This window comes from Chrysemys picta, chromosome 10, assembly GCF_011386835.1.
Source record: "Chrysemys picta bellii isolate R12L10 chromosome 10, ASM1138683v2, whole genome shotgun sequence".
Classification (NCBI taxonomy): Eukaryota; Metazoa; Chordata; order Testudines; family Emydidae; genus Chrysemys; species Chrysemys picta.
In genome coordinates this window covers 21297565-21321466 of record NC_088800.1, presented here as the reverse complement: position 1 = coordinate 21321466, position 23902 = coordinate 21297565, and the positions used below count along the sequence as shown (strand labels likewise).

At 41.4% G+C, this 23902-nt stretch overlaps 1 protein-coding gene across 1 annotated transcript in view; it reads left to right on the top strand.

Annotated features, from left to right (window-relative positions):
- The window catches only part of LOC122172334 (uncharacterized), a 169428-nt gene extending 155364 nt beyond the window's left edge, over positions 1 to 14064 (top strand). Inside the window, exons 3-5 of the mRNA XM_065559407.1 lie at positions 7386 to 7480; positions 12134 to 13099; positions 13508 to 14064. Of these exons, the coding sequence (XP_065415479.1) occupies positions 12523 to 13099; positions 13508 to 13974 (1044 nt within the window). The 5' untranslated portion in view covers positions 7386 to 7480; positions 12134 to 12522 and the 3' untranslated portion in view covers positions 13975 to 14064. The remainder of the gene's footprint in view (positions 1 to 7385; positions 7481 to 12133; positions 13100 to 13507) is intronic.
- Positions 14065 to 23902: the final 9838 nt, after the last annotated feature.

The following is a 23902-nucleotide window of genomic DNA, read 5'->3' as shown; positions in this document are numbered from 1 at the left end:
TTCAGTGGCAGGTAAGAAGGTGGTAGTGAAATAGCTTTTGCAGCAGTGGCATATATTTGATTTTATCATTAAGTCTTAGTACTCAGATCTCATCTCATCTTGATGAAACTCAGGAGTAACTCCAATCAAGTAGTGGGGCCAATTTATCCCTGTGTCATAAGTGAGTTCAGCACAGGGCTTGAAGGCCTGATGCAGAAGTCCCACTCTAACTTTTATGTGGCTGCCAATGGCTCATAGAAATGTCGCAGCAGCCAGGAATAACCAGTATGCAACAGCAATCTGGCCAGACCTCCTGCACCAGGGTCTCCTGTGGAGGAAGTCCTAGAGACAGCTAAATTGGCTCTACAACAGGCAGGGATGTCCCCTGTGTTGTGGCAAAACCATCAAGCTGGATCTTTCCACCATCACCAGAGCCAGCACAAATGAATTGGGGCTCAGTAAATTTACGCTGATGTGAAGCCAGTGTTAGTGGGCAGGTTTAGTTACAACCTCACGTACACAGGTGTAAATTGTGGATAATTCCATTGAAGTCATAGGTGTTGCAATGGTGTAAATCTGCGATGGGAGGTGAATTAGGCCTTTAGTCTGGCTTTGCACCAGCTCGTAGAGTTGAAACTGCTCAGTTGCAAACATGCCCTTCCTGCATCTGGTTACCATAGAGTCTGATGCCATTTACCTGGTCATGAACTTTTTGTGTCTTATAATGCTACTAACCACAGTCCGTTCCTTTTCACCTGGGATTTTGGTTTGGTTCATCAAGCTTAGTTTATCTGTTTCCTGTTGTTGTTTGTCTCATGCCATTTATCTGGGGAATTATTATTGCAAACTACCGACTGACATTTGTGGTCCCTTTTTATTTTTCATTTACAGTCTTCCCTTGGGTAAAATTATTCAGTCTCATTGTTTGTGGTGTCATTGGTATGCAGAAAATACTCAAATATACTTTCCAGTCCCTACAGATCTTGTGAAGCAGTTGATGTTTTGCATAATTTTCTGTGTGATATTCAATCATAGTTGTCTTCAAATTCCCTTAAAACTAGTAGGTAAAATATAATCAAGCTCTTATTGAATGCCTGGGTTTCTATTCAAAGATTTCTAGTGTTGCACCTCGGAAGTAGACCATCCAGAAAAGAAATATCAGCTTCTTGCTTTTTTGTTAAAGATTTTGCTTAACTGTTTTGGCACTGTGGTTATATCTGGTTTATTTTGGCTTTTTAGCCTTACATTTGACCATGCAAGATTTTTTTTTTTTAATAGTCTGACCTTTTTACAAAAAAAAGCTCATGGTTCTAACCTTTATCAACAAGGAAAATGGCCGCCTTATATGATCAGTGCAGTCTCTTCAGCACCACCTAGGTTTAGCTGTGTACAGTTTGCAGGTTATGTGCAAATCATCTCAAAAACTTTTGTTAATGTATGATTCTCATCCCACTTGCACTGCTTTTATACCAGGATTCCACTGACTTATCAGGGTTACTCCAGTGTACACTAGTGTAAGAGGGGAATCAGGCCCTATATGTCCCTAACATTTTAAGGATGGAGACAGCCTCGTTCATATTGTTGTAAGCAGCAAAAGTTGGGGCGGTGGAAATGTAAAAAGAGATCCTTGGAAATGCAACTACTTTCCCCTGTACTTGTTACACCCCATTTCTAACTCTTCTCAAACACTCCATTCTCCATGGATCACCCGGAGCCAGATGCACAGAATGAGACTGATCTGGTGTCAAGGGTCATTGTCAGTACATTTTAACTGACCTACACATATACATTAACTGACCTATCTCAGTAGTCAACTCCTTGCTGGACTTTTGTGGGGACCTTCACAGCTGGTATCTGGTCTCCCAATAGTTTTGGGGTAAACTAATGCAGAGCTGGAATATGACTCTTATAATGCAAGTATGAAATACGTGCTCAGTAAAATATGTAACTGACTTTAACGCTTTCAGAAGAAAAGATTCTTCCTAACAGCTAGAAATACTGTAATTACATGTAAGGAGGTATCTCTTAATCCAAAATCTATAGGTACGCTGCCAGGTATCTTGTAAAATCTGCTTTTGTGTGTGTGTGCTCATACATTGTAAGAGGTTTTTCAGGCTATGCAGGGAGCCATATGGGAGTATCTCAAATTAGCCAAGCCCTTACATTCTAATTATTTTTAGAAAGCTGCAAGATAATTGCATTCATGGTTGAAGTATGTGTAAGGACAGTGAATGATTTACACTAGTCAGAGTAATAGCACTGAAACATTAGCAACGTATGATGCCATAGTTCATTTACTACTTATTTTAAATCTTAATAAAATCTTCTACCTATCTCACCAACACCTCTCCATAATGTCTGTTTCCTCCCTCCTCCCCCCAGTTGTTCGATGCTACACCCAGGCTCTTATTTTATATATTTCATTTAATATTAATATGAGTATTATTAAAAATCTTGTGTAACAACCCACCATTGTTAACCTTATCACCATTCTATCTGCTGCTTGCTTCTGTTCTATGAGTTTGCAGTTGTTCATGTGATATCCAAAGGAGCAATCTCTGTTTTGGTCAAGTACTGAACTGTTTCTTCATTTTGCTTTACAAAATGACTTTTTCTATAAATTGTCATCTCAGAGTTGGAATTGGGCAGCTGGGGGATGGAGTTAAAAATGGCATGGGCTTCACCTTCAATAAAATACATCTAATGAGACCCAGAAGGAAGAACAAAATAAATGTACATAAGATAGCCGTGATATTGGCCGAAACCAAGCTTATTATATGAAAGTACCCCTGCCTGGTCTTCCTGATTTTAAAAATACTGAGACACAACTGGGAGCTAGGAGATCTGGATTTTATTTCTGAATAAATGCAATTGGGCAAGACATTAGGTTCTTATGTGCCTCAGTTTCCTCATCTGTGAAATGGGGATAATATTTCACTTCCAATCAGGGTATTGCAAGTCTTATTTAATATGCTTTAATGGCCTCAAATGGAAAGGGCTGCTTTGTTCCACTGGTGTAAATCCAGAATCAGAGACTTACTTTTGTAAAGAAGAGCAGGCACTATAGATGCCAAGTATTATTATTAGCCATAATAATCATAAATCAGTTTAATGAATGGGTTTTAATATACAAAAAATTAGATTTCTGTGAGAGATTCTCAGGGGGCATGAAACTACTTTGGTGCAAATATGTAGGAGTGCAGAAATGTAAAACTGTGCAGTTACTGAGCCATTGTCAATTTACAAGTGGAAACTTTCCTTAATAATGACAAAATATTTGAATGATCTAGAAACATTAGATGATAAACTTCAGAATGTTTGTCAGTTAGGAAAACACTGGACTTGGCGGGATAAAACTGTGGAGTCTTATGCTTGCATTTATAAGAGAAACAAACATGTTTGTTGAATCTATAAGGACCATGAATTTATTGGTATTAAGTCTGCAGTTTTGAGTGCTGCTATGAATCTATTACGGTAAACTGTGGGGGTTTTTGTATTCATGGCACATATCCAGTCCTTTTGGGGGAGGGGAGTTATAATATTGCCCTAATTTGGTCTAAATTGCTATTATTTGACTGAAATATGTCCTATAAACCAGAACACATTGGATATTAAATATTGACTTTTCCCTTGGAAAGACTGATTCATTATCTAGCAGGAATTACACTATAGTAAATGTCCACAAGAAAACACTCTTTAGTTCTGTATAATTCCTGTTGAAAACTGAGGTTTACAATAGCAGTTATGCCTTTCAGACCTTGCCTTTTGTTAACTTTGATACCTTCAATTACCTGGTGCTAGATGCTCCCTCTCAGGCATTGTTGTTTAAATAATGTCTGTAATGTAATTTAAACTAGCTGTGAGTGATAAACCGTTTGAACAATCACTGCTACTAGTTTGCTAAAAGTGGCATCACATTTTCTAATTTTCTGATGCCAAGTGCAGCCATCAAACAAGTGGTGAAAATTGGCCTTGGAAACTTTGTTGGGGGGTGTTAAGAGCTCTAACAAAAATATACAGAATTGCACAACTCCTGGAATGAAAATGTTGCAGTCTTTTACTTAATCTCTCATATATTTAAATCAAAACTAATGAGATTGGATCCTCATCTGTGCTCTGTTCACAGTTGGTATAATGGAACAGGACAGGAAAGATGGCTCTAAAATCATTGGTATGCTTCCCCAGATCCTGGGTTTCCTGGGGTCCGAATTAGCTCCTGGTATAAGCTAGAGCAACTCTGTGTTCACTCCAGTTTATGGCAACAGAAATAGTCTAGTAGCCCACGTTGCTGGAGGGCAGGACTCTCTGGTCCTTGCCACAACCCAGTCCTTCGAGAATGCCACTAAGCAAAGAGCAGAGGGATCAGGTGACATAAATCAAGTTAAAAGCCACCAGATGATTTCCTTTCATCAGAGCAATCCCATGTGGTGCAGTGCAAAGGAGATTTAACAAGGGCCAAGAATCTGGCTCATTACAGGGGTGTGTGTGTGTGTGTGTGTGTGTGTGTGTGTGTGTGTAATATAAAACAAATGCTGTATAATGCTAATCATGCAATGTCTAGGTTTGGGCACAAAAATTAAAACAAACAAGATGGCCATAAAATCAACCAAATTATTGGGAAGCAATTTTGGAGACAACCTCTAAAGCTCAGGACCATTCTATCATCAGCATCCTGAACCACATCCAGGAGAAAATAGGAAGGTAATACAATGATGTTCATATCAGCCAGTTCCACTTTACAGCTGGGCAGCCATCACATTCAACACAGCTTGTAGCCTCAGAAAGATCTTCGGGGAGCGCCAAGTACAGTGCACAGCAGCAGTACAGCCTAGAAGTGACAAAAGTATGGTTAATCATAGAATCTTAGGACTGGAAGGGACCTCAAGAGGCCTTCTAGTCCAGTCCCCTGCATTCAAAGCAGGACTAAGTATTATCTAATCCAGTGTTTCCCAAACTTGGGATGCCGCTTGTGTAGGGAAAGTCCCTGGTGGGCCGGGCCGGTTTGTTTACCTGCTGCGTCCGCAGGTCGGCCAATCGTGGCTCCCACTGGCTGCGGTTTGCTGCTCCAGGCCAATGGGAGCTGCTGGAAGCGGCGTGGACCGAGGGACATACATAGATAGCATACATAGATAGCAGCCTGCACTTTATTGTGCCAAAAATTTCAAATGTGATTAATTGTGGGTGCCTTTTTTTTTTTTTGGTCCAACTTGACACATTAAAGAGACCTGAATTTTAGAGGCTGGGTCTTCAGCACTTTAAAATAAATCAGACCCTTTTAAGTCTTTCAAGTGGGGCACCAAAGAATCACTACTTACTTTTGGCCAAAAATCCTAATATTAAAACTTGTGGTACACCTTAAGGAGAAGCAGAAGTAAAGGCCTCTAATGATGTCACTATAGATCACTAAGAGGAAGTGAGCCTGTCCTTATTCCAGACAGTACCGTAATAGACAGGAAGTAAACTAAAATAACATTGTAATCAGCAGTATCAAAGGCTGCCAAAAGTCTAAAAGGGATATCATGTCTGGTGCAACTCAAAATAAATCATTATAAACGTAAATACCATCAAACTTTTAAAGAGACATTCTCTTTTCCCTACATATGTTATTTGGGCCAAAAATGTTATGTTCTGAACTGAAAAATCATCCAGATGTGTTTCTAAATTTATATCCACCTGCTTGTCATCAAGAAATTAAAACAATATTTGACACTCACAAACATTTGACTTCCTTTTTAGAGACTCACAGCTAGGGTTACTTGAAGAGCTGGTTAGAAAATGTTTGGGGTATTTTGGTTTTTGGTGTGTTTTTTATTTGTTTTGTTCTCCTGCAGACTTTCAATGACAACAAAAATGATCATTTGCATTGATGTATTTCTTCAAAAGTTAAGGTTTTTGTCATAAAATTGAAAACCCTCAGACAGAATGCTTTGGCTATCAATTACTGAAAATAGTAGTAATAAAAAAATATTTTTAGGGGATGGGGTTTAGTTTCTTAACAACCCTACCAAAAAATTTTGTTGACATTGGACACTTCCTGCAGAAATTTCCATTCTGACAAAAAGGCCATCATTTAAAAAAACAAAAAAAAACAAATTCAAACCCAAAATTTTAACCAGTTGCTTTTATATTACACTCCCTCTGCTGATTCTGCAACATCACTTACCAGGTTCGCAATAGCCTCTGCCTTGGGTTTATATTAGTAATACTGGTGCATAAAGCAAAGGTGAAAACAAAAAATAGCCATTTTAATATCACCTCCTTTTAAACACAGGAACAAAATCAGGGCCAAATCTACAACTAGCCTCCAGTAGACGGCTTGCAAAATTTTTGTTTGCCCATGTTTCTTCATGCATACACTCATACTAGTACATGAACCTCCGATATTTGTACGCCTCACTTCCTAATTTATGCAAGCAAACGTGAGCTCTGCAGAATGCACACAAAGGTCACTTGAAAATGTGATTATCTGATGGAAATGCATTTCCTTACCAACTATGCTTTCTATTTCAAAACTTCTAAAAGGCAATTAAGCCCTGTATTTTAAAAAAACAGAGAATTTATATATATTCTTCACTTCATCTTAATTTGACTGCTTCCGTTTTTTTATTTGTGAGTATTCCAGCAACTTCCCTTGAATGTTGCTTTTTCAAGTACAGGATTTATAAGGTGCTGAAAATAGCTTCCCAGACTAGGTGAGCCTTTCCATTGTGTTACCCCTATTTGAAAAGAACCTAATTGGCCTGCAGTAATAATACGTTAGATTTTAAAGTCCTGATACCAACTTACAAGGCTTTGCATGTCTTGGTTCTGTCTTTTGGAGACTTAATCAAGGGGCTTTGTTCCGCTTCTTAAATAGCTTTTATCTATTCTACTTGTACAGACAATCTAATGGATCATATCCATTTACTCACTGTACTCCACAGCAATGAAATGTGATTCCTTTATGTTTTACAACTCCAAAATGCTGTCTATTTTTAGGTCAAAATGAAAAATCCATTTGTCTTAGTTAGCTTTTTAAATATTTATTTTATTGTATTTTACAATCTTTGTGCATTTGCCCTAGGGCATTTGTATACAACGTGCTGTTGAAATGTGCATATGATTGATTTGATTTTTAAGGCTGACACAACAGGACTCAGGTTTCACTCTCTGCAAAACTACAGGAAAATGATCCGGACATAGTAGAGAAAAGGGAATATTGCATTTGCAGTGCAGGAAGAATTAGCATTCCATTAAAAAGAAGAACATGATGAAACATTTAAAAAAAAAGGGGGGGGGCAGATTCTCAGCTGGAGCTATGCCAATTTATGCTAGCTGAGAATCTATCCCAGTATTTTTACTGCAGTCTGTAACCTGGGGAGTGAGCAGTATAAAGACAAACCAACAGCTCTTTATTTCCTTTTCAGCTGAATGCCTACATGGATGAAAATGATGACTATTATAACTGAGATGCAACAATAGACTCCCTAGCTGAAGCCTTCCTAAGACATCCCCTCAGTAGGTCAGTAGTAAACTAACATAGTATTAGGGATGGAAAATTTGGTCTCCAGGACAATGCTAATTGAACACTGTAATCCTGATTCTGCAGTCCTTATTTAGGTGGAATAATACTTACTCATATGAGTAGTCCCATTGATGCCTTTATAACCTTTATATGCCTTTGTAGTGGGTCAGATCTTAAAGTCATGACTCAGTTTTTACTCAGTCAAAATTCTCACTGTAACCTACCTTGTCTCTCTCCTAGTCTGGAACTAACACTACAAAGACTGCAATCAAGGGAGTTTTGCCTGAGTAAGGATTTAGTAAAAACTGAGGGCAGCAGGATTTGAGCCAGTGACAGTAGCTTTGGAGAAGGCTATGCTTCCTGCCCTCTCAGCTAGAAGTTGGGTATTGTGAGGGAGCCAGTTATTCCAAGGAAGTTGGCAAGCAAGCACAACAAAAATAATAGAATTAGAAGTGGGGGAAGGACTTTTTGCAATTAAAATGGCAAGTACTGGCATTTCTAGTATGTGGCAGAGATCCTGCACATTTTACTCCTGAGTAACAAAGAAAAGAGCTGTGAATGTCACCATGGAAATGTGAATGGAGCTCCTTTTACAAACAGAAATGTATGCCATCCCTTTCTACTCAGCCTGTTTTATAGTGGGGTAGAAGAGAAGAGGGGTATGTCTGTAATAGAAAAGATACGAAAATGTTATTGTATTACTTTGATGCCATAATATTTTATTATGTTCTATTCAGTTTGTATAATACAGGACAAAAATTCTAATTGTGTGCACTTTTTAAACTCCTCAATGAAAAATACAGTATTAGTAATCAACAACATAAAATGGCAGAGATCTAAATTGGAGCAAACAGCATAGAATGAAATACAAAAAGGTCAAATGTGTTATATCAGTAGGGTGTGTCCCACCCTTTACCCAAAAAACTACATTTCAGATTTCCAAAAGCCTTTTATTTTATATAATCTCCTATTTATTTTGTGTCACATTTTAAAGGGTTTAATTAACTACAGTAAGTATAGAAATGTAATACATATACAATGCACCATTAAAGTAGGAAAGTGAATAGATAATGGTTCATAAATGCAGCTTCCCATACATTATTATCAGCTATTTTATAATAGTGATCCTAAGGAAATGGAATAATTATCTTACTTTTCCTCTGTCTTCTCCATGGAAGAAGAGGAAGGGTTATTTACTTGTTTCTGCTGTCTCTGGAGAGGAAGTCGTATGGTGTGCAAAGACGGGACAGACGGACTATCCTGTTCTTCTTTACAGCAGTTGCAGGGAGAGACTAGCTAGGAAGCTGCCAAGTCAATGGAACTCCTGTGCAGTTGGAATTACAAGGGTGGGGAAATGGGTCCGGAAAGAGAACTGGTATTTTGGGGAGTGGGAAGAGACTGCTAGAACAGCATATTTTATCCTGTCCTCCCATCCCCACTCTCAAACCTCAGGAAATCACAGTCAACATTTTAAAAAGTACAGTATGGTGCTGAGGTGGAGAACCTGCCAAAAGGAGCAGATTCTGATTTCATTACTTGCTTAAATATCTACGTTCTAGTGAAATGCTATGGTGTTTTGCCATTGTTAAGGTAACTTAATAAGACTGTCATCAGATTTAGTGGACATCATGGATTTGTAGGCCAGGCCACCTGCCTTGGACAGACGGTAGGTAAATGCAAGACTGGTAAGGACACTTCTGTACAGCATGTAGGCAAATTTAACTCTGAAACTTTTTATTGTTTCTCCCTGAACTGGCTTCTGTCTTTACTTAAAAGACAGCAGAATCGTCACTGTGGTTGTACTTGTTCTTTCCAGAGAAGGTAACAAACAGCAATATTAGCCAAGAGTTTTTGAGCTTATGATTAACTTCAGACTTTTAGAATAGATATGCAGGTTTTGTAGTCCTCCTTTATGGACTGCAGAGCCAGATGAATATCATAAGATATTTTCCATAAGCAGCTGCTTGAATTTTAAAAAGAATTCATATTGGATATTCTTACACAAACGATGTGGGAAAGGCATTTCTAGCTCATAAGCTTGACTATTTGAATCAAAAGTAGAATATTTAATTGTAGATGAGCAAAAGGGATGAGGTTCGCAAAACCCCTTGCCAGACTCATAGTAGAGAGGCAATTAAACCAAACAAGGATCTGACCACAAACTTCACAACTATGACCATATTTACACAGACTTACATTTTGTGACTGTGATATGAGAAAATTAAGTTTAAATTGTACCTCAAGCAAATAAATGTTACAGTAGCCCACTTTTTTTTCTAGGAATGAGGTTTAGAGAAAGTACTGTGGCTCAGAATGGAAAAAGTTTTAATATTCCCTAATCCTGCTTATTTTCTACCTTTCCCAAACACATACAGAGCCCAGTAGCTTCTTTAAACCATGCTCCTGATTTATTTTCATACACTCAGAGAACAGAAACAGTACAAGGTGATTTACAGATCAATAACACCTAACCCACACCACTCAAATTTTGAATATGAAGTTTAAAACATTTTCGGGGAATAGTTTTTGATCAATGCACAGTGTAATTTATTTTAAAAGTTGCAAAAACAATTGAGTTATTTTGATTAACAAAGAAATTAATAGAAATCGTGAGCTGCTTGAGGAACTTCCATTATCTGAAAAAAATCACTAAATGAGTAATTACCTCTCAAGGATAATTATTAAGATTGCCTAGCACCTATATTGGCTTATTAAAACTCATTCAGGAGTGACCATTACCATATTTATTATGCATGTTCATAAGTCTCAAATTTTTTATTTGGGCAAAATTCAGATTTGGAAGGATTAGGAAAAAGGCAGAGTACTAAAAGACAATAATAACCACTTATATTTTATACAATTCTTTTTGCCACAATGGTGACAAGGTAATGTTCTATGTTTTACCCCATTATTGAAATGCAGCCAGCTTTGAAATGAAACAGGGCAGCTCTTCAATACCATGTAACAATACTACACAATGGTAAATAGAAAGCATTTACTTTATCTAGTTGAAAATATAGGATCATTTTAGGTAGGCAGAATGTTGGAAATTGGCTAGGACACAACTACTCTTATGAAAAATGCCATGGGAGCTTTAATGATCATGTTAGCAGAGACCTCTATTTTTATGTCTCTGTTAAAAGTTGGCACCTAAAACATAGTAATGATCCTTTAGCATTATAATAGGGTATTTGTTCAATCAGTATCTACTAAAGAGTACAGTACTACCTCCTGCATTTGGAATAGTATACTTTCTACAGAACCTAGATTTTCATTGACTTCTCCTAGTCAAATAATAAGACTGGTATTGCTTAGTTTATGAGATTGTTATAAGTACATGGACATCACTTATTGTATTGAATTTATACTGATACACAGATGGGCCAAATAATGAACTATTTGGTAGAAACTTTGCAGTGATTAATGTGCCCAACATCTTTGTGTGACACTAAAAATCCCAGGATTTTGCTAGGACAAAAAAATGACTCGTGGATGAAACATTCTTTTGAATTTACAAAATAGGATGTGTCATAAAAACTGGTGGCTGTTATCCATACGTGAAGGTCTGATAGCCACTTGATGCACAAGTAATTTTCCAATGAATTTGTTCTTAGTGGGACTTACCCACATAAATCTTTTGCTCATCAGTGGGAGGATAGACCACATATGGCACATGACTCATTTCTTAAACTTATTATTCTTTTGTAGTGTAATAAATGGTATGGGTGGAAATGCAGGTGTGGGCACATCTGTGAATGGCAACTGCAGCTACTTTGGCAAGGCTAAAAAACTCTCAATGAACTATACAGCTAGAGAGTTTGTCACCGGAATAATTGTATCAAGAGGTTCCAACTCATTGAATCTGTTGTCTCCATATGCTTGAACATCTGGAATATGAAGAAGCTCTATATATGTGTACATATGTTGATAGGAAAAACAGTTGTACTGACTTCCACCTACTACAAACTTGTATCCCATTTACTTATCATTTTCTTTGTTTAAATGCCCATGGGATACATTAGAGCCAAAAAACTGACAAATCAGTGGTCTAAAAAGATTTATAGAGGAAACTAAAATGAAGTCTTTGAAAATAATGTAAAAAAGAGCATGAAGGTTTTATAAGGACTGATTTTCAACAGTTCAATTGATCAGATGAAGTGAGGTTGAAAGATATTGAATATTCATATGTGTAACATTTCTTTCAGCCACATAGAGACAATCATTGACACCCATGTAAGTATGAAGTAGGTCTATTGCAGTCAATGGAATTACTCCAGATTTATGTTGGTGTAACTGAGATCAGAGTCTGCCACACTTAAAGTCCCAAACCGTTCTTATTAAAATAAAAAATCTATAGGATTTTTGTAGTAGTGTTCACAAATAAAAGAAGCTAATCTCTGTATCATTCACACAGCTCATTTCTGATTTAAATCTACAAAGATTAGCACAGTGATTTATATTAAATTAATAGAAAACATAGTGTCATTGTACCGCATTGTCAGAAAAGTCTCATTCATTTTGTCAGCACTAGAAATGCTCACAGTACACTTCACAAGAAGATATTCTCATCTTATGAGATATTGTATAACTAAATTCATTCATAAAGTGAACATGAAATAGTCCCCTTACATCTCTTCTTCTTTCTCTAAGGCCTGGTCTACACTAGCAGGTTATGTCGAATTTAGCAGCGCTAAATCGAATTAACTCTGCACCCGTCCACACAACAAAGCTATTTAGTTCGACATAGAGGTCTCCTAAATTCAACTTCTGTACTCCTCCCCAACGAGGGGAGTAGCGCTAAATTCGACATGGCCATGTCGAATTAGGGTAGGTATGGATGGAAATCGACGCTAATAGCTCCTGGAGCTATCCCACAGTGCACCACTCTGTTGACGCTCTGGACAGCAGTCCGAGCTCAGATGCTCTGACCAGACACACAGGAAAAGCCCCGGGAAAATTTGAATTCCTTTTCCTGTCTGGGCAGTTTGAATCTCATTTCCTGTTTGGACATCGTGGCAAGCTCAGCAGCACTGGCAACGATGCATAGCTCTCCAGCAGAGATGGCCATGCAATCTCAGAATAGAAAGAGGGCCCCGGCATGGACTGATCGGGAAGTCTTGGATCTGATCGCTGTGTGGGGCGATGAGTCCGTGCTTTCGGAGCTGCGATCGAAAAGACGGAATGCAAAGATCTACGAGAAGATCTCCAAAGCCATGACAGAGAGAGGATACAGCCGGGATGCAACGCAATGCCGCGTGAAAATCAAGGAGCTGAGACAAGGCTACCAGAAGACCAAAGAGGCAAACGGGCGCTCTGGATCCCAGCCGCAGACATGCCGTTTCTACGAGGCACTGCATTCCATCCTAGGTGCGGCCGCCACCACTACCCCACCACTGACCGTGGACTCTGAGGATGGGATATTGTCCACGCCCGCTTCCTCTGAGATGGTAGTGGATGGGGAAGATGAGGAAGGAGATGAGGAGGACGAGGCAGTCGACAGCGCTTACAACGCTGATTTCCCAGACAGCCAGGATCTCTTCATCACCCTCACAGAGATCCCGTACCAACCGTCCCCAGGCGTTAACCCGGACCCAGAATCAGGGGAAGGATCAGCCGGTAAGTGGATTAAACATGTAAACATTTATTTTGAAAAGAATATTAATATTAACTGTGGCTTTTTCATGATTAGATTGTCCTAGGCACTTAAAGTTCTAGTCTTTGGTAGTGCAACTGCTGCAAAAAAATCTAACAATGTCCGGTATATCTTGATTGGTTTGCCCTAGGCGCTCTACTGTTTAGCCCTTGCCAGTGCAGCTACAGTAAAATTTGGTCAATATGTCCGGGGATAGAGCAGAAATCCTCAGGGGACATCTCCATGAAGCTCTCCTGGAGGTAATTGGAAAGCCTTTGCATGAGGTTCCTTGGCAGAGCGGCCATGTTGTGTCCTCCGTAGTATGAAACGTTTCCGCGCCAGGCTACCATCAAGTACTCCGGTATCATTGCTCCCTTTTTCCCATCCCACAGCTGTGGCTGTCTCCCGACCTACCCTGTCATCAGACTCCCAGAGGCTGTCGCAGATTAGGCGTAGAAAGAAAAGGACACGGGACGACATGTTCTCAGAACTTATGGGCTGCTCCCAAGCCGAGGCAACCCTGCAGAGTCAGTGGAGGGAGAACATGTCCCAATACCAGCGAGCACACAGAGAACGGGAGGAGAGGTGGCAGCAGGAAGACCAGCAGGCGACTCAAACACTGCTTGGACTGAGGGAGCAAACGGACATACTCCGGCGCCTTGTGGATGTTCTGCAGGACCGGAGGCAGGAGGACAGAGCCCCGCTGCAGTCTATCTGTAACCACCGTCCCCCGCCACAAAGTCCCATACCCCCCTCACCGAAAGTACCAAGAAGGAGGGGCTGCAGAGCTCGTGAAAACTGTCACTCAACCCCTGCAGACTGCTCATGTGGCAGAAGGCTGTCATTCCCCAAAATTTGATAAGTCCTTTCCTTCCCGCCTCACCCAAGCCCCCATCCCAGTTTCATCCCCTAACTGTCCATTTGCTAATAAAAAATACGTTTCTGTTAATTGCTGTTTCCATCATGTTTTTTTAGAGGACAGTCTGTTTTAAGGGGGGGAAAGGTGGCTGGTACAGACACGGGGGCAGGTTCAGCAGCAGGTCACACACAGTGCAGTCACTAGGCACCCTGGTCAGTCTGGGAGGTGGTTTTCATTGTCTGGGGGGGGGGGCGGCTATGTGACTTTGTGGCGGGGGAGGGCAGTTACAGATCTTATGCAGCGGTCCTTATCCTGGATCACAGAGCCACGCAGCAGGGAATCTGTAACCATCCTCCCCCTGCCACAAAGTCACATAGCCCCCACACACAGAGTCCCGAACAGGAGGGGTGGCAGGCTCCGTTCAAACAATCAGTCCGCCAGTGCGGACCACTGTAGAAGCAGGAGCCTGGCATTCCTCGAGTTTAGAAGCGTCCTTTGCATCAGTACACTACACCCGCTCCCCACCACAGTCTGCGTCCCAGTTTCAACACTTTACCGCAAAAACAGTAATAAAGAAAACGTTGTTCACTAACAAATTTTCAGTGATTTTATTTTTAAACGTGGGTTGGAAGGGGGTGAACGGGGTGAACGGGGTATGAAACTGGAGAGGATAGTGAACAGTCACTGGGTAAAGAAACGGGGGCAGGTTCAGCTTCTCTGTAAACCAACAAAATTGTCACAGGTTACCCTGCTCACTCAGGAACCTAGCTTTCAAAGCCTCCCGGATGCACAGCGTGTCCCGCTGGGCTCTTCTAATCGCACGGCTGTCTGGCTGGGCGTAATAAGCAGCCAGGCGATTTGCCTCAACCTCCCACCCCGCCATAAAGGTCTCCCCCTTGCTCTCACACAGATTGTGGAGCACACAGCAAGCTGCAATAACAATGGGGATATTGGTTTCGCTGAGATCGGAGCGAGTCAATAAGCTTCTCCATCTCCCCTTGAGACGTCCAAAAGCACACTCCACCACCATTCTGCACTTGCTCAGACAGTAGTTGAAGAGGTCCTTTTCACTGTCCAGGGTGCCTGTATAGGGCTTCATGAGGTCCCCGAGGATCACTATAGGCATCTCCACATCCCCAACAGTTATTTTGTGGTCCAGGAAGTAAGTACCTTCCTGCAGCCGTCTAAACAGACCAGAGTTCCTGAAAACACGAGCGTCATGAACCTTCCCGGCCATCCGACGTAGATGTTGGTAAAACGTCCCCTGTGGTCCACCAGTGCTTGCAGCACCATGGAAAAGTAGCCCTTTCGATTAATGTACTGGCTGGCCTGGTGGTCCGGTCCCAGGATAGGGATGTGAGTTCCATCTATAGCCCCACCGCAGTTTGGGAATCCCATCACTACGAAGCCATCTATGATCACCTCCACGTTTCCCAGGGTCACTACCTTTGACAGCAGTACATCAACGATTGCCTTGGCTACTTGCATCACAACAACCCCCACGGTAGATTTGCCCACGCCAAAGTGGTTCGCGACTGACCGGTAGCTGTCTGGCGTGGCAAGTTTCCAGAGGGCTATGGCCACTCGCTTCTGGACAATCAGGGCTGCTCGCATCCGGGTGTCCTTGCGCTTCAGGGCAGGGGACAGCAACTCACAAAGTTCAAGGAAAGTTCCCTTCCGCATGCGAAAGTTTCTCAGCCACTGGGATTCATCCCAGACCTGCAGCACTATGCAGTCCCACCAGTCAGTGCTTGTTTCACGTGCCCAGAATCGCCGTTCCACGGCATCAACATGACCCATTGCCACCATGATGTCCACGGCGCGGGGTCCCGTGCTTTGTGACAGGTCTGTGCCACTCTCAGACTTCATGTCCTCATCGCGCTGCCGTAGCCTCCTCGCCCGATTTCTCACCATCTGCCTCTGGAAAAGGTGGCTGATAAGGTGCGAGGTGTTGACAACGGCCATAACTGCAGCGATGGTCGCAGCGGGCTCCATGCTTGCAGTGCTATGGCGTCCGCGCTGTCAATCACCAGAAAAGTGCGCGAACTGATTGCCCGCCGGTGCTTTCAGGGAGGGAGGGCTGGAGTGACGGTTGGATGACGACAGTTACCCAAAACCATCCTCGACACATTTTTTTCCCCAGCAGGCATTAGGGGCTTGACCCAGAATTCCAATGGGCAGTGGGGACTGCGGGAACTGTGGGATAGCTGCCCACAGTGCACCGCTTCCAATGTCGACGCTTGCCCCATTAGTGTGGACTCACACAGTCGAATTACTGTCCTTAGTGTGGAAACACACGTTCGACTTTGTAATATCGATTCCACATATTTGATTTAAGTGACATCGAAGTACCCTCGTAGTGTAGACATACCCTAAGGTAGATGGTGACAGCACTAAGAAAGGGTAAGTAGACTGAAGCAGGCTTTGTAGCATAACTGAGATCTCAGAGATGTGTAGTTTATAGGAGAAAACATTGTAGCATCTACCACATCATATGTCATGTCAACTGAGAAAAAATCCATCACCAGTTCTCAAATGTGATTACTCTAAGTACTGTACAATTAGGGAAGAAAAAAGAATCCTATTAGGTTTGAAGACTTGGTTTGTAACGCTATCTTTTCTCTCCTTCTAGTTTGTTTATTTTTGGCTTTATTTCCTACACCACTTTTTAAAATAAAATTATATTGATTTCTATATTGAGGTAATTATTGAAATTGAAACTACAAGTACATGTGGCAGATGCACAAGCTAGCCTTTGGTGCTGCATAGAACCATAGAATATCAGGGTTGGAAGGGACCTCAGGAGGTCATCTAGTCCAACCCCCTGCTCAAAGCAGGACCAATCCCCAACTAAATCATCCCAGCCAGAGCTTTGTCAAACCTGACCTTAAAAACCTCTAAGGAAGGAGATTCCACCACCTCCCTAGGTAATCCATTCCAGTGCTTCACCACCCTCCTAGTGAAAAAGTTTTTCCTACTATCCAACCTAAACCTCCCGCACTGCAACTTGAGACCATTACTCCTTGTTCTGTCATGGCTATGCGTGGGGAGGAGAAGGTGCAAGGAGCTTCCCTTTGCTGTGCAAAGGATCCAGGTTTAGAGAGGGAGGACATCTCAAGAGATGGGCAGTAGACGTTCAGGGGAACAAGACTGAGACACAGGAATTTGTTGGGGAGTCTGAAAAAGTTAGGCTTGCTTAATTACCATGGGAAGACTTTAGGTAAAATATACATGTAAACCATTGTTTTAAAAACTTTTCTGACTTATGCTTTACTCCTACTGCTAAATGAACAAACTTTTGGCTTAAGAAGCTACCTGATCATTGTATACCCCTGGTCACAGACGCCCAAAGGGAAGAACAGCACGTGCCAGAACTCAGACTCGCTGGGTAAGCAGGGTGTATGCACAAGGTACTGTGGCCCAGGGACTGATCTCAGAGTGGGAGAATTGTGAAATTCCACCCTGAGGTAGGTAAAGTCATGAGGTTTGACACCTAAGGAAGTGTGCTCAGTGAGCCCAGAAAGGGGACTGAGGTGTAGTTAGCCCTATAACCATGACACAGATGCCTGTACAGTCTGAGCTATCCATGGGGTGAAGGCCCATCCATGCAGTCCATCCTCAAGCACCTCCCACCCACAGTGGGCAGTGGCGTAACTAGTTAAGTTCCACTTCACTCTTAAGATTAAAGACCAATATTCTTCCTATCCATTTTCTGATAAGTAGTAACCCTAGAAGCAGTGAATCCACCCATGTGAGGTTCTGGCTGCTCTCTACTCCCATTCACTAATGGAAATGCAGGGTGCTCACCATGTCACGGGATTAAGTCCATTATCACCACCCTATACCAAGGATGATATGATATAAAGTGCTCCAGGAAGTGTAGAGATGCCACACTCTAGATATAGTCTTTGGTAGCCAGTGATACTTCCTTCTGGAGCCAAAACAAAGAAGCCCAGGACAGGGCCATCACCAGCTGCAGCTACACAGAGCAGTGGGAAGTTTATTTGCCTTATCTCTGTAAATAGCTCCTGGTCATAATAAAGGGTTTATCTTGACAGCGGTCATCGGTAAGATACTCTGTGGTACCGGGGTGGGAGGCACAGTATTCTGAGACCCAATGGGAGGGGTAACTGAAATGGCTGCTACAGACCCTGTGCTACTGCAACTAAGTCCTCCCACCAGCCCTGAGACTCAAGGGAAATGCTGACTATGCCTGGCAATGGTTCAGACAGCAATTTGAATACTAGCTAAAAGCCACTGTGGCTGTTATGGACCCTAAGGAGCTGTGTATGGAACATAAAGTGAATATTTCCACTTGTCCACAAGATGTGAACTATTGCCTGAAATGGCAGGAGTGAAATTCTTCAGCAAATTAGATGCATCAGCAGGATTTTGGCAGATCCTCGTAGACACTGGGAGCTACAAGATCAGCACCCTCAATACACAATTTGGCAGATACTGCTTCCTAAGACAGCATTTAGGAATATGTTTGGCTCCAGAAGTATTTCACTGTACAGTAATCCAGATGCTAGCAGGGTGAGCAGGCATGACAGTGTACATTGATGACATAATTTGGGGCAGCACTGCCATTGAGGAGCGTACTGGAAGTTGAGAGAGCTAATAACCTTAAACTGAATAAGGCCAAATGTCAATTTCAAACAATGGAAATAACACACTAGAGAGAGAGAGACTGACCTCAAAAGGTATCTTGCCTGATGAATCAAAGATTCAGGCAATACTGAATACCTGGGAGTAGAGGAAACCCATAACTGGGCATCTTTATTTTTGAAAAAAAGATGATTGAGAGTGGTGTAACCTGATAAATCTTCTAATATGTTAAGGGCTCTGATAAAGAAGATGGTGATTGACTGTTCTGCATGTCCATTGAAGGTAGGACAAGAAGTAATTGGCTTAATCTGCAGCAAGGGATATTGGAAAAAGCTTTTGAACTATAAGGATAGTTAAAGACTGGAACAGGCTTCCAAAGGAGGTTATAGAATCCCTGATACTGAAGGTTTTTAAGAACAGGTTAGACAAACATCTGTCTGATAAGGTCTAGGTGCACTTGGTCCTGCCTCTGTGCAGAGGGATGAACTAGATGCCCTCTGGAGGTATCTTCCAGCCCTACATTTCTATGATTCTATGAACATGCCAAAACCCGAAGATGATAAAAGAATTCAATGGTTAGTAGGCACCTTGAATTATATCAGCAAATTCATACTTAACTATACCGCTCATACAACTCACCTAAGACATCTCCTCCACAAGGTCACCAATTGGGCATGGATACCAGAGCATGAAGAGGAATTCAGTGATTTAAAGCACATTCTGACATCCGCTCTAGTGCTGCAATTTTTTGACCTCTTTAAAAACACCAAACTCTCCACAGACATCTTGAAAGGAGGGTTGGGAGCAATACTATTAGTGTCATGGAGCTGATTGGTTGCCAGTCTCATATAATCTAGGGCTATAATAGATGCAGAGAAGATGTAACTACGACCTGAATAAGAGACATGTACATTCATACACCAGATGTAAATATTTCATGACTTTCTATATAGCCATAGCTTCAAAACAGATTACAAACCACTGACTGCAGGACACACAAAGGAATGAAGTGACTAATTTTGAAAATATAGAAGTATGTTGTGATCTGAGAGTTCCAGCTGGGACACCACATAGCAATGACAGACACATTCCCAAGAGCATATGCTCCATCTGACAGTATTCAGCCTGGTGATCTGGAACAAGCAGTAAACATACATGTGAACATGATAAGTGTCATGTGCTGTATCTCCAGATATATGGGATAAATGGAAGCAGAAACAGCTAAAGATGGAATTCTTCAAGCAGTGATACAAGCAATGAGTAAAGGAGGAGAAAAAAATCAATATTTCCAACCTTCTTAGTCCCACTATAAAAATGAGCTCTCCGTGATCTCAGGCGTGCTCTTCAAGGAGACAGACTGTGATTACCAGTCATGAGAGGAAATGTTGGAATGAATATACAAAGGGCACCTGGGAAAGACCAAATCAAAAAGGAGTGCTCAGAGTTGTATTTTGGCCACAGATGAACAATGACAGTGAAGAAATGGTGAGAACACATCAGAAGTACAGAAACTCCCAGCAGAAAGAACCAATGATACTGTCCAGTTCCATGAGACAGAATTAGAAATGACACATTCAGCCTGGGAAGATATCATCACCTGGTTACAATGGTCTACTTTACCCCTCTCCCAGAAGCAGTCACACTTGAAGATACCACAGCAGCAACAGTTGTCAGGTACATTAAATCTGTATTTGCATGTCATGAAATTCCAACAGTAATAACTGACAATGGACCACAGTTCAAGAATAAGGAATTCCTGGACTTTTCCTAAAATGTATAATTTTCACCATGAGACATCCAGTTTCAAATATCCTCAAATCAATGAATTCGTTGAATGTGGAATACATATGGCAGTGGTCCCCAGTCTTTTTCATCTGGCACGCACCAGATGATGAGCCACGGAGGACCATGGCGGCGAATGAGCATCCGCCGAAATGCCGCCGACAAGCGGCAATATCAATAGGCGTTGCCACTGAAATGCCACCGAGAAGCAGCGTCATCCAGAGGTGTCGGCGGCATTTCGGCGGCGATGCCTCTGGATGACGCTGCTTCTCAGTGGCATTTTGGCGGATGCTTGTCCGCCGGCCAGTATGCGGGCGCACTTAGACACCCCCGGCGGGTGCCATGGCACCTGCGGGCACCGTGTTGGGGACCCCTGACATATGGTAAAGAATTTGCTCAAAAAAGCCATGGATGCAAGAGAAGATCCATATTTAGCATTACTCAGTTACAGAGCTGCACTGCTGCAATGTGGAATATCACCTGCTGAATTTCTCTAAAAGAAATACCTATAAATACTTGATGACAACAACAGGGTGACTAAGGAGTCTGTAATAGTGAGGAAAAGTCTAGGAAAGCAAAGTCAGTCAAAATATTACACTGAAGGAGCAAGACCTCTTCCACAGTTAAAAAAAATATGAATAAGGCAAAAATATGAAAAAAATAAGAATATGGCAGGATGGGCACTGCCCAGGGAAAGCTACAGTGATCAGAGAAGTCACCTCACTCGTACTCAGCATTCACAGATGAAAGCAAAATCTTACAAAAGAATAGTAAGCATCTGCTCAAGATAACTGACCAATTGGCTGAGACAAATGAAATGAGAGTATACACACAAGATGAAACAAGTCACAATCTGACCCGGTTATTGATCATGAGACTGAACGGTCTGTTGCAGACAAGGACTTGCCTTGAGGGTTTGCAATACAGCAGATCAGGAAGATTGCTGAATAGGCTGATTGAAATATGTTGTGTTTAGGCAACCTGAAGGGATGTTAAGTTAATTATTGTGTCTGGTATGGTTTGTTTAATTTAATAGTGTTTTAGTTCAGTAAAGGGATCTTTAAAAAATGGAAGATGTGCTATTGGGTAAGTCATCCAGGAAGTGCAGAGATTCCAAACTTCCTGTACACTCTTTATGTAGTAGTCTTTGGTAGCCCATGACATTTTCTGCTGGGGCAGAAATGAAGACGCCTGCAGAAGGTCAGTTGCAGCCTGCAACTACACAGAGTACTAGGAAGTTTTGATTCCTCATTTCTGTACACAGTTCCTGTTCATAATGAAGGGTTTATCTTCACACTGGTCTGCACACAGTAAGATACTACAGATGACGCCTTTTGAAACCAAACTGTGTGTCCTTGCTTGTGATTTTGGGTTTGCTAATCAGAGTATTATTTAAAAAGAAAAATCCTAGTATACTCTTGGGAAAACGATGCCATTATCAAAAGTGACCAAATGTGTTCCAAAATAGTGGGCCAATTTTTCTATTAATTGAAGTACCAGTGTATTAGAATGGAGTCTTTTGCCAAGGCTTTGAAGTCTCTGGCACACACAGCCACTCAGACAAATGTAATAAAGACAGCATTATTTGCATAATTACTTTCTATAGAGAACAGGGCTATTGCAGAGCCGTAGGTGTTTTCATAGTTTACAGGAGAAGAGCAGAAAAAGGTCAAGAATTTGCTGTATACTATGAGCTCGTGCTTGCGCGCGCACTCTCTTTCTCATATATATGTTTTGTGAAATGACACTCCTGCTTCCAACAGCTAAGGGACCTAGCACCCTGGTGATCTGTTTCAAAGCCCCGTGTTCCTAATATGAATCCTGGCCCCTTACACCTCACTTTCTCTTGCACTGATTGAAAACAGTGGAATAGCAGAGCTGTGGTTCTGCTGCATGGGGAAAGAGAAACTACAAAGGCCATGCAGAGACTGTAAACCCTCTCCAAGCTGCAAACCACTGCAGTTAAGTGACTTTCTTCACAGCAGTGCAGCCACTTTGGTGAGGCTGGTTGGGCCAGTATTGAAGTAGGAGCAAGATTGTAGTCTGCAGGTCTGTGAACTGTATGTAGAAGCCATGAAGCAGCTACGTGATTATTTTCTTCCTGGTCCCAGGTTAGAAAGAGAGGGCAGGACACGTAAGTTCTATACAAAACCTGGTGACTTACGCTTTGCATGAAGGATTTGTGGTCTATATGTACAGATGTCCTTAATTTTTTATTTACATAAATCTCAGGTACACCGTCTTAAACTGTAGGCACATTACACACAAACCCTAAAGATAATTCCTGCGAGTCATAGATCTTTAAAAACAAAAATACGTTTTCCTTGTGGTAACCAACAAAATCTCCCTCATGGCCTCCTTCATACTTCTTATTTACCTCTCTTTCCAGGAGAAGGTTGGTAGTATTAGTGAATAGAGCTGGCTGGAGGATGACAATTCCATTCTTACAACAACTTTTGAGGGTTTGAAATTGGTTTTCATTTGGCATTGGAACAAAAGCAGAGCCTTTCAAACATTTTTCTGAAACAAAACTGTATCAAAACATCCATTTTTGGATCCAAAAGGTCATGGTTTTTAATTCAACTCAAATGGCCAGAGAGCCTTGGACTTCAGAAAACATCCCTCCAAACTTTGGTGAAATCAGGATAATTCTGTGAAATGTTTTAGCTTCCACAAGACAGCATATTTCAACAGAAGCATATTTTGTCAAAAATGTTCCAATCAGCTTTTCTAGAGTCCAAGAGTAAAATTTTCAAAAGCATCTAAGTGACATCAGAAATTAAGTCCCATTTTCAAAACAAATTTAGACATTTCAGAGCCCAAGTCCCCTTGACTTTCAATGGGATATTGGGACCTAAGCATTCTTGAAAATCCTATTAAGCACCTATCTGGATCGTTAGGGCCCTAAATACCTTTTAAAAATCTGGCCCTAAGTGGCTTAAGATTCTTATTCCCATTTTCAAAAGTTCTTTTTATAAAAATTGCTTCTCAGTCGTTCTCTTTGGTTGTACTTTTAATTGCATAAAACCCACCAAAGAAATCTTTCTAAGAAAATTCATGGAAACAGTTCACCGTGTATTAATTTTGCTCATATCACTTTGTTTATATAATCCGTTATTGTAAGGACAAATCCTGAAGTCCTCACTCAGTCAAAACGCTCATTGAAGTCATTAGGCGTTTGCCTGTGTATGAAATTAGTAATGCCTTCATTATTTGACCCATTGTGTGGTTTGAATTCTGAGGGTCATATGACACTGCAGTGGAGAAGTCCTACCAACTATAATCACTGTTCAAGTGACATTACTGTTTCATCATTATGTACAAATGGCCTTAAATTCATCTCTTACCTCTGAAATATCTCCTTGCTATCTCATGTGTTGAGTTGTTTTGATATGTTTTCTAAGTGATGAGTGTGTTTCTGTTCCTATCATCCATGTGTGCTGCATTACTGGGCAGGAATGCTTAGGATCTTTATGTGCATGTGCTCCAAAGAATTCAGAGCTTGACATATGCTGCCCTAGCACCTCTCATGGAATGT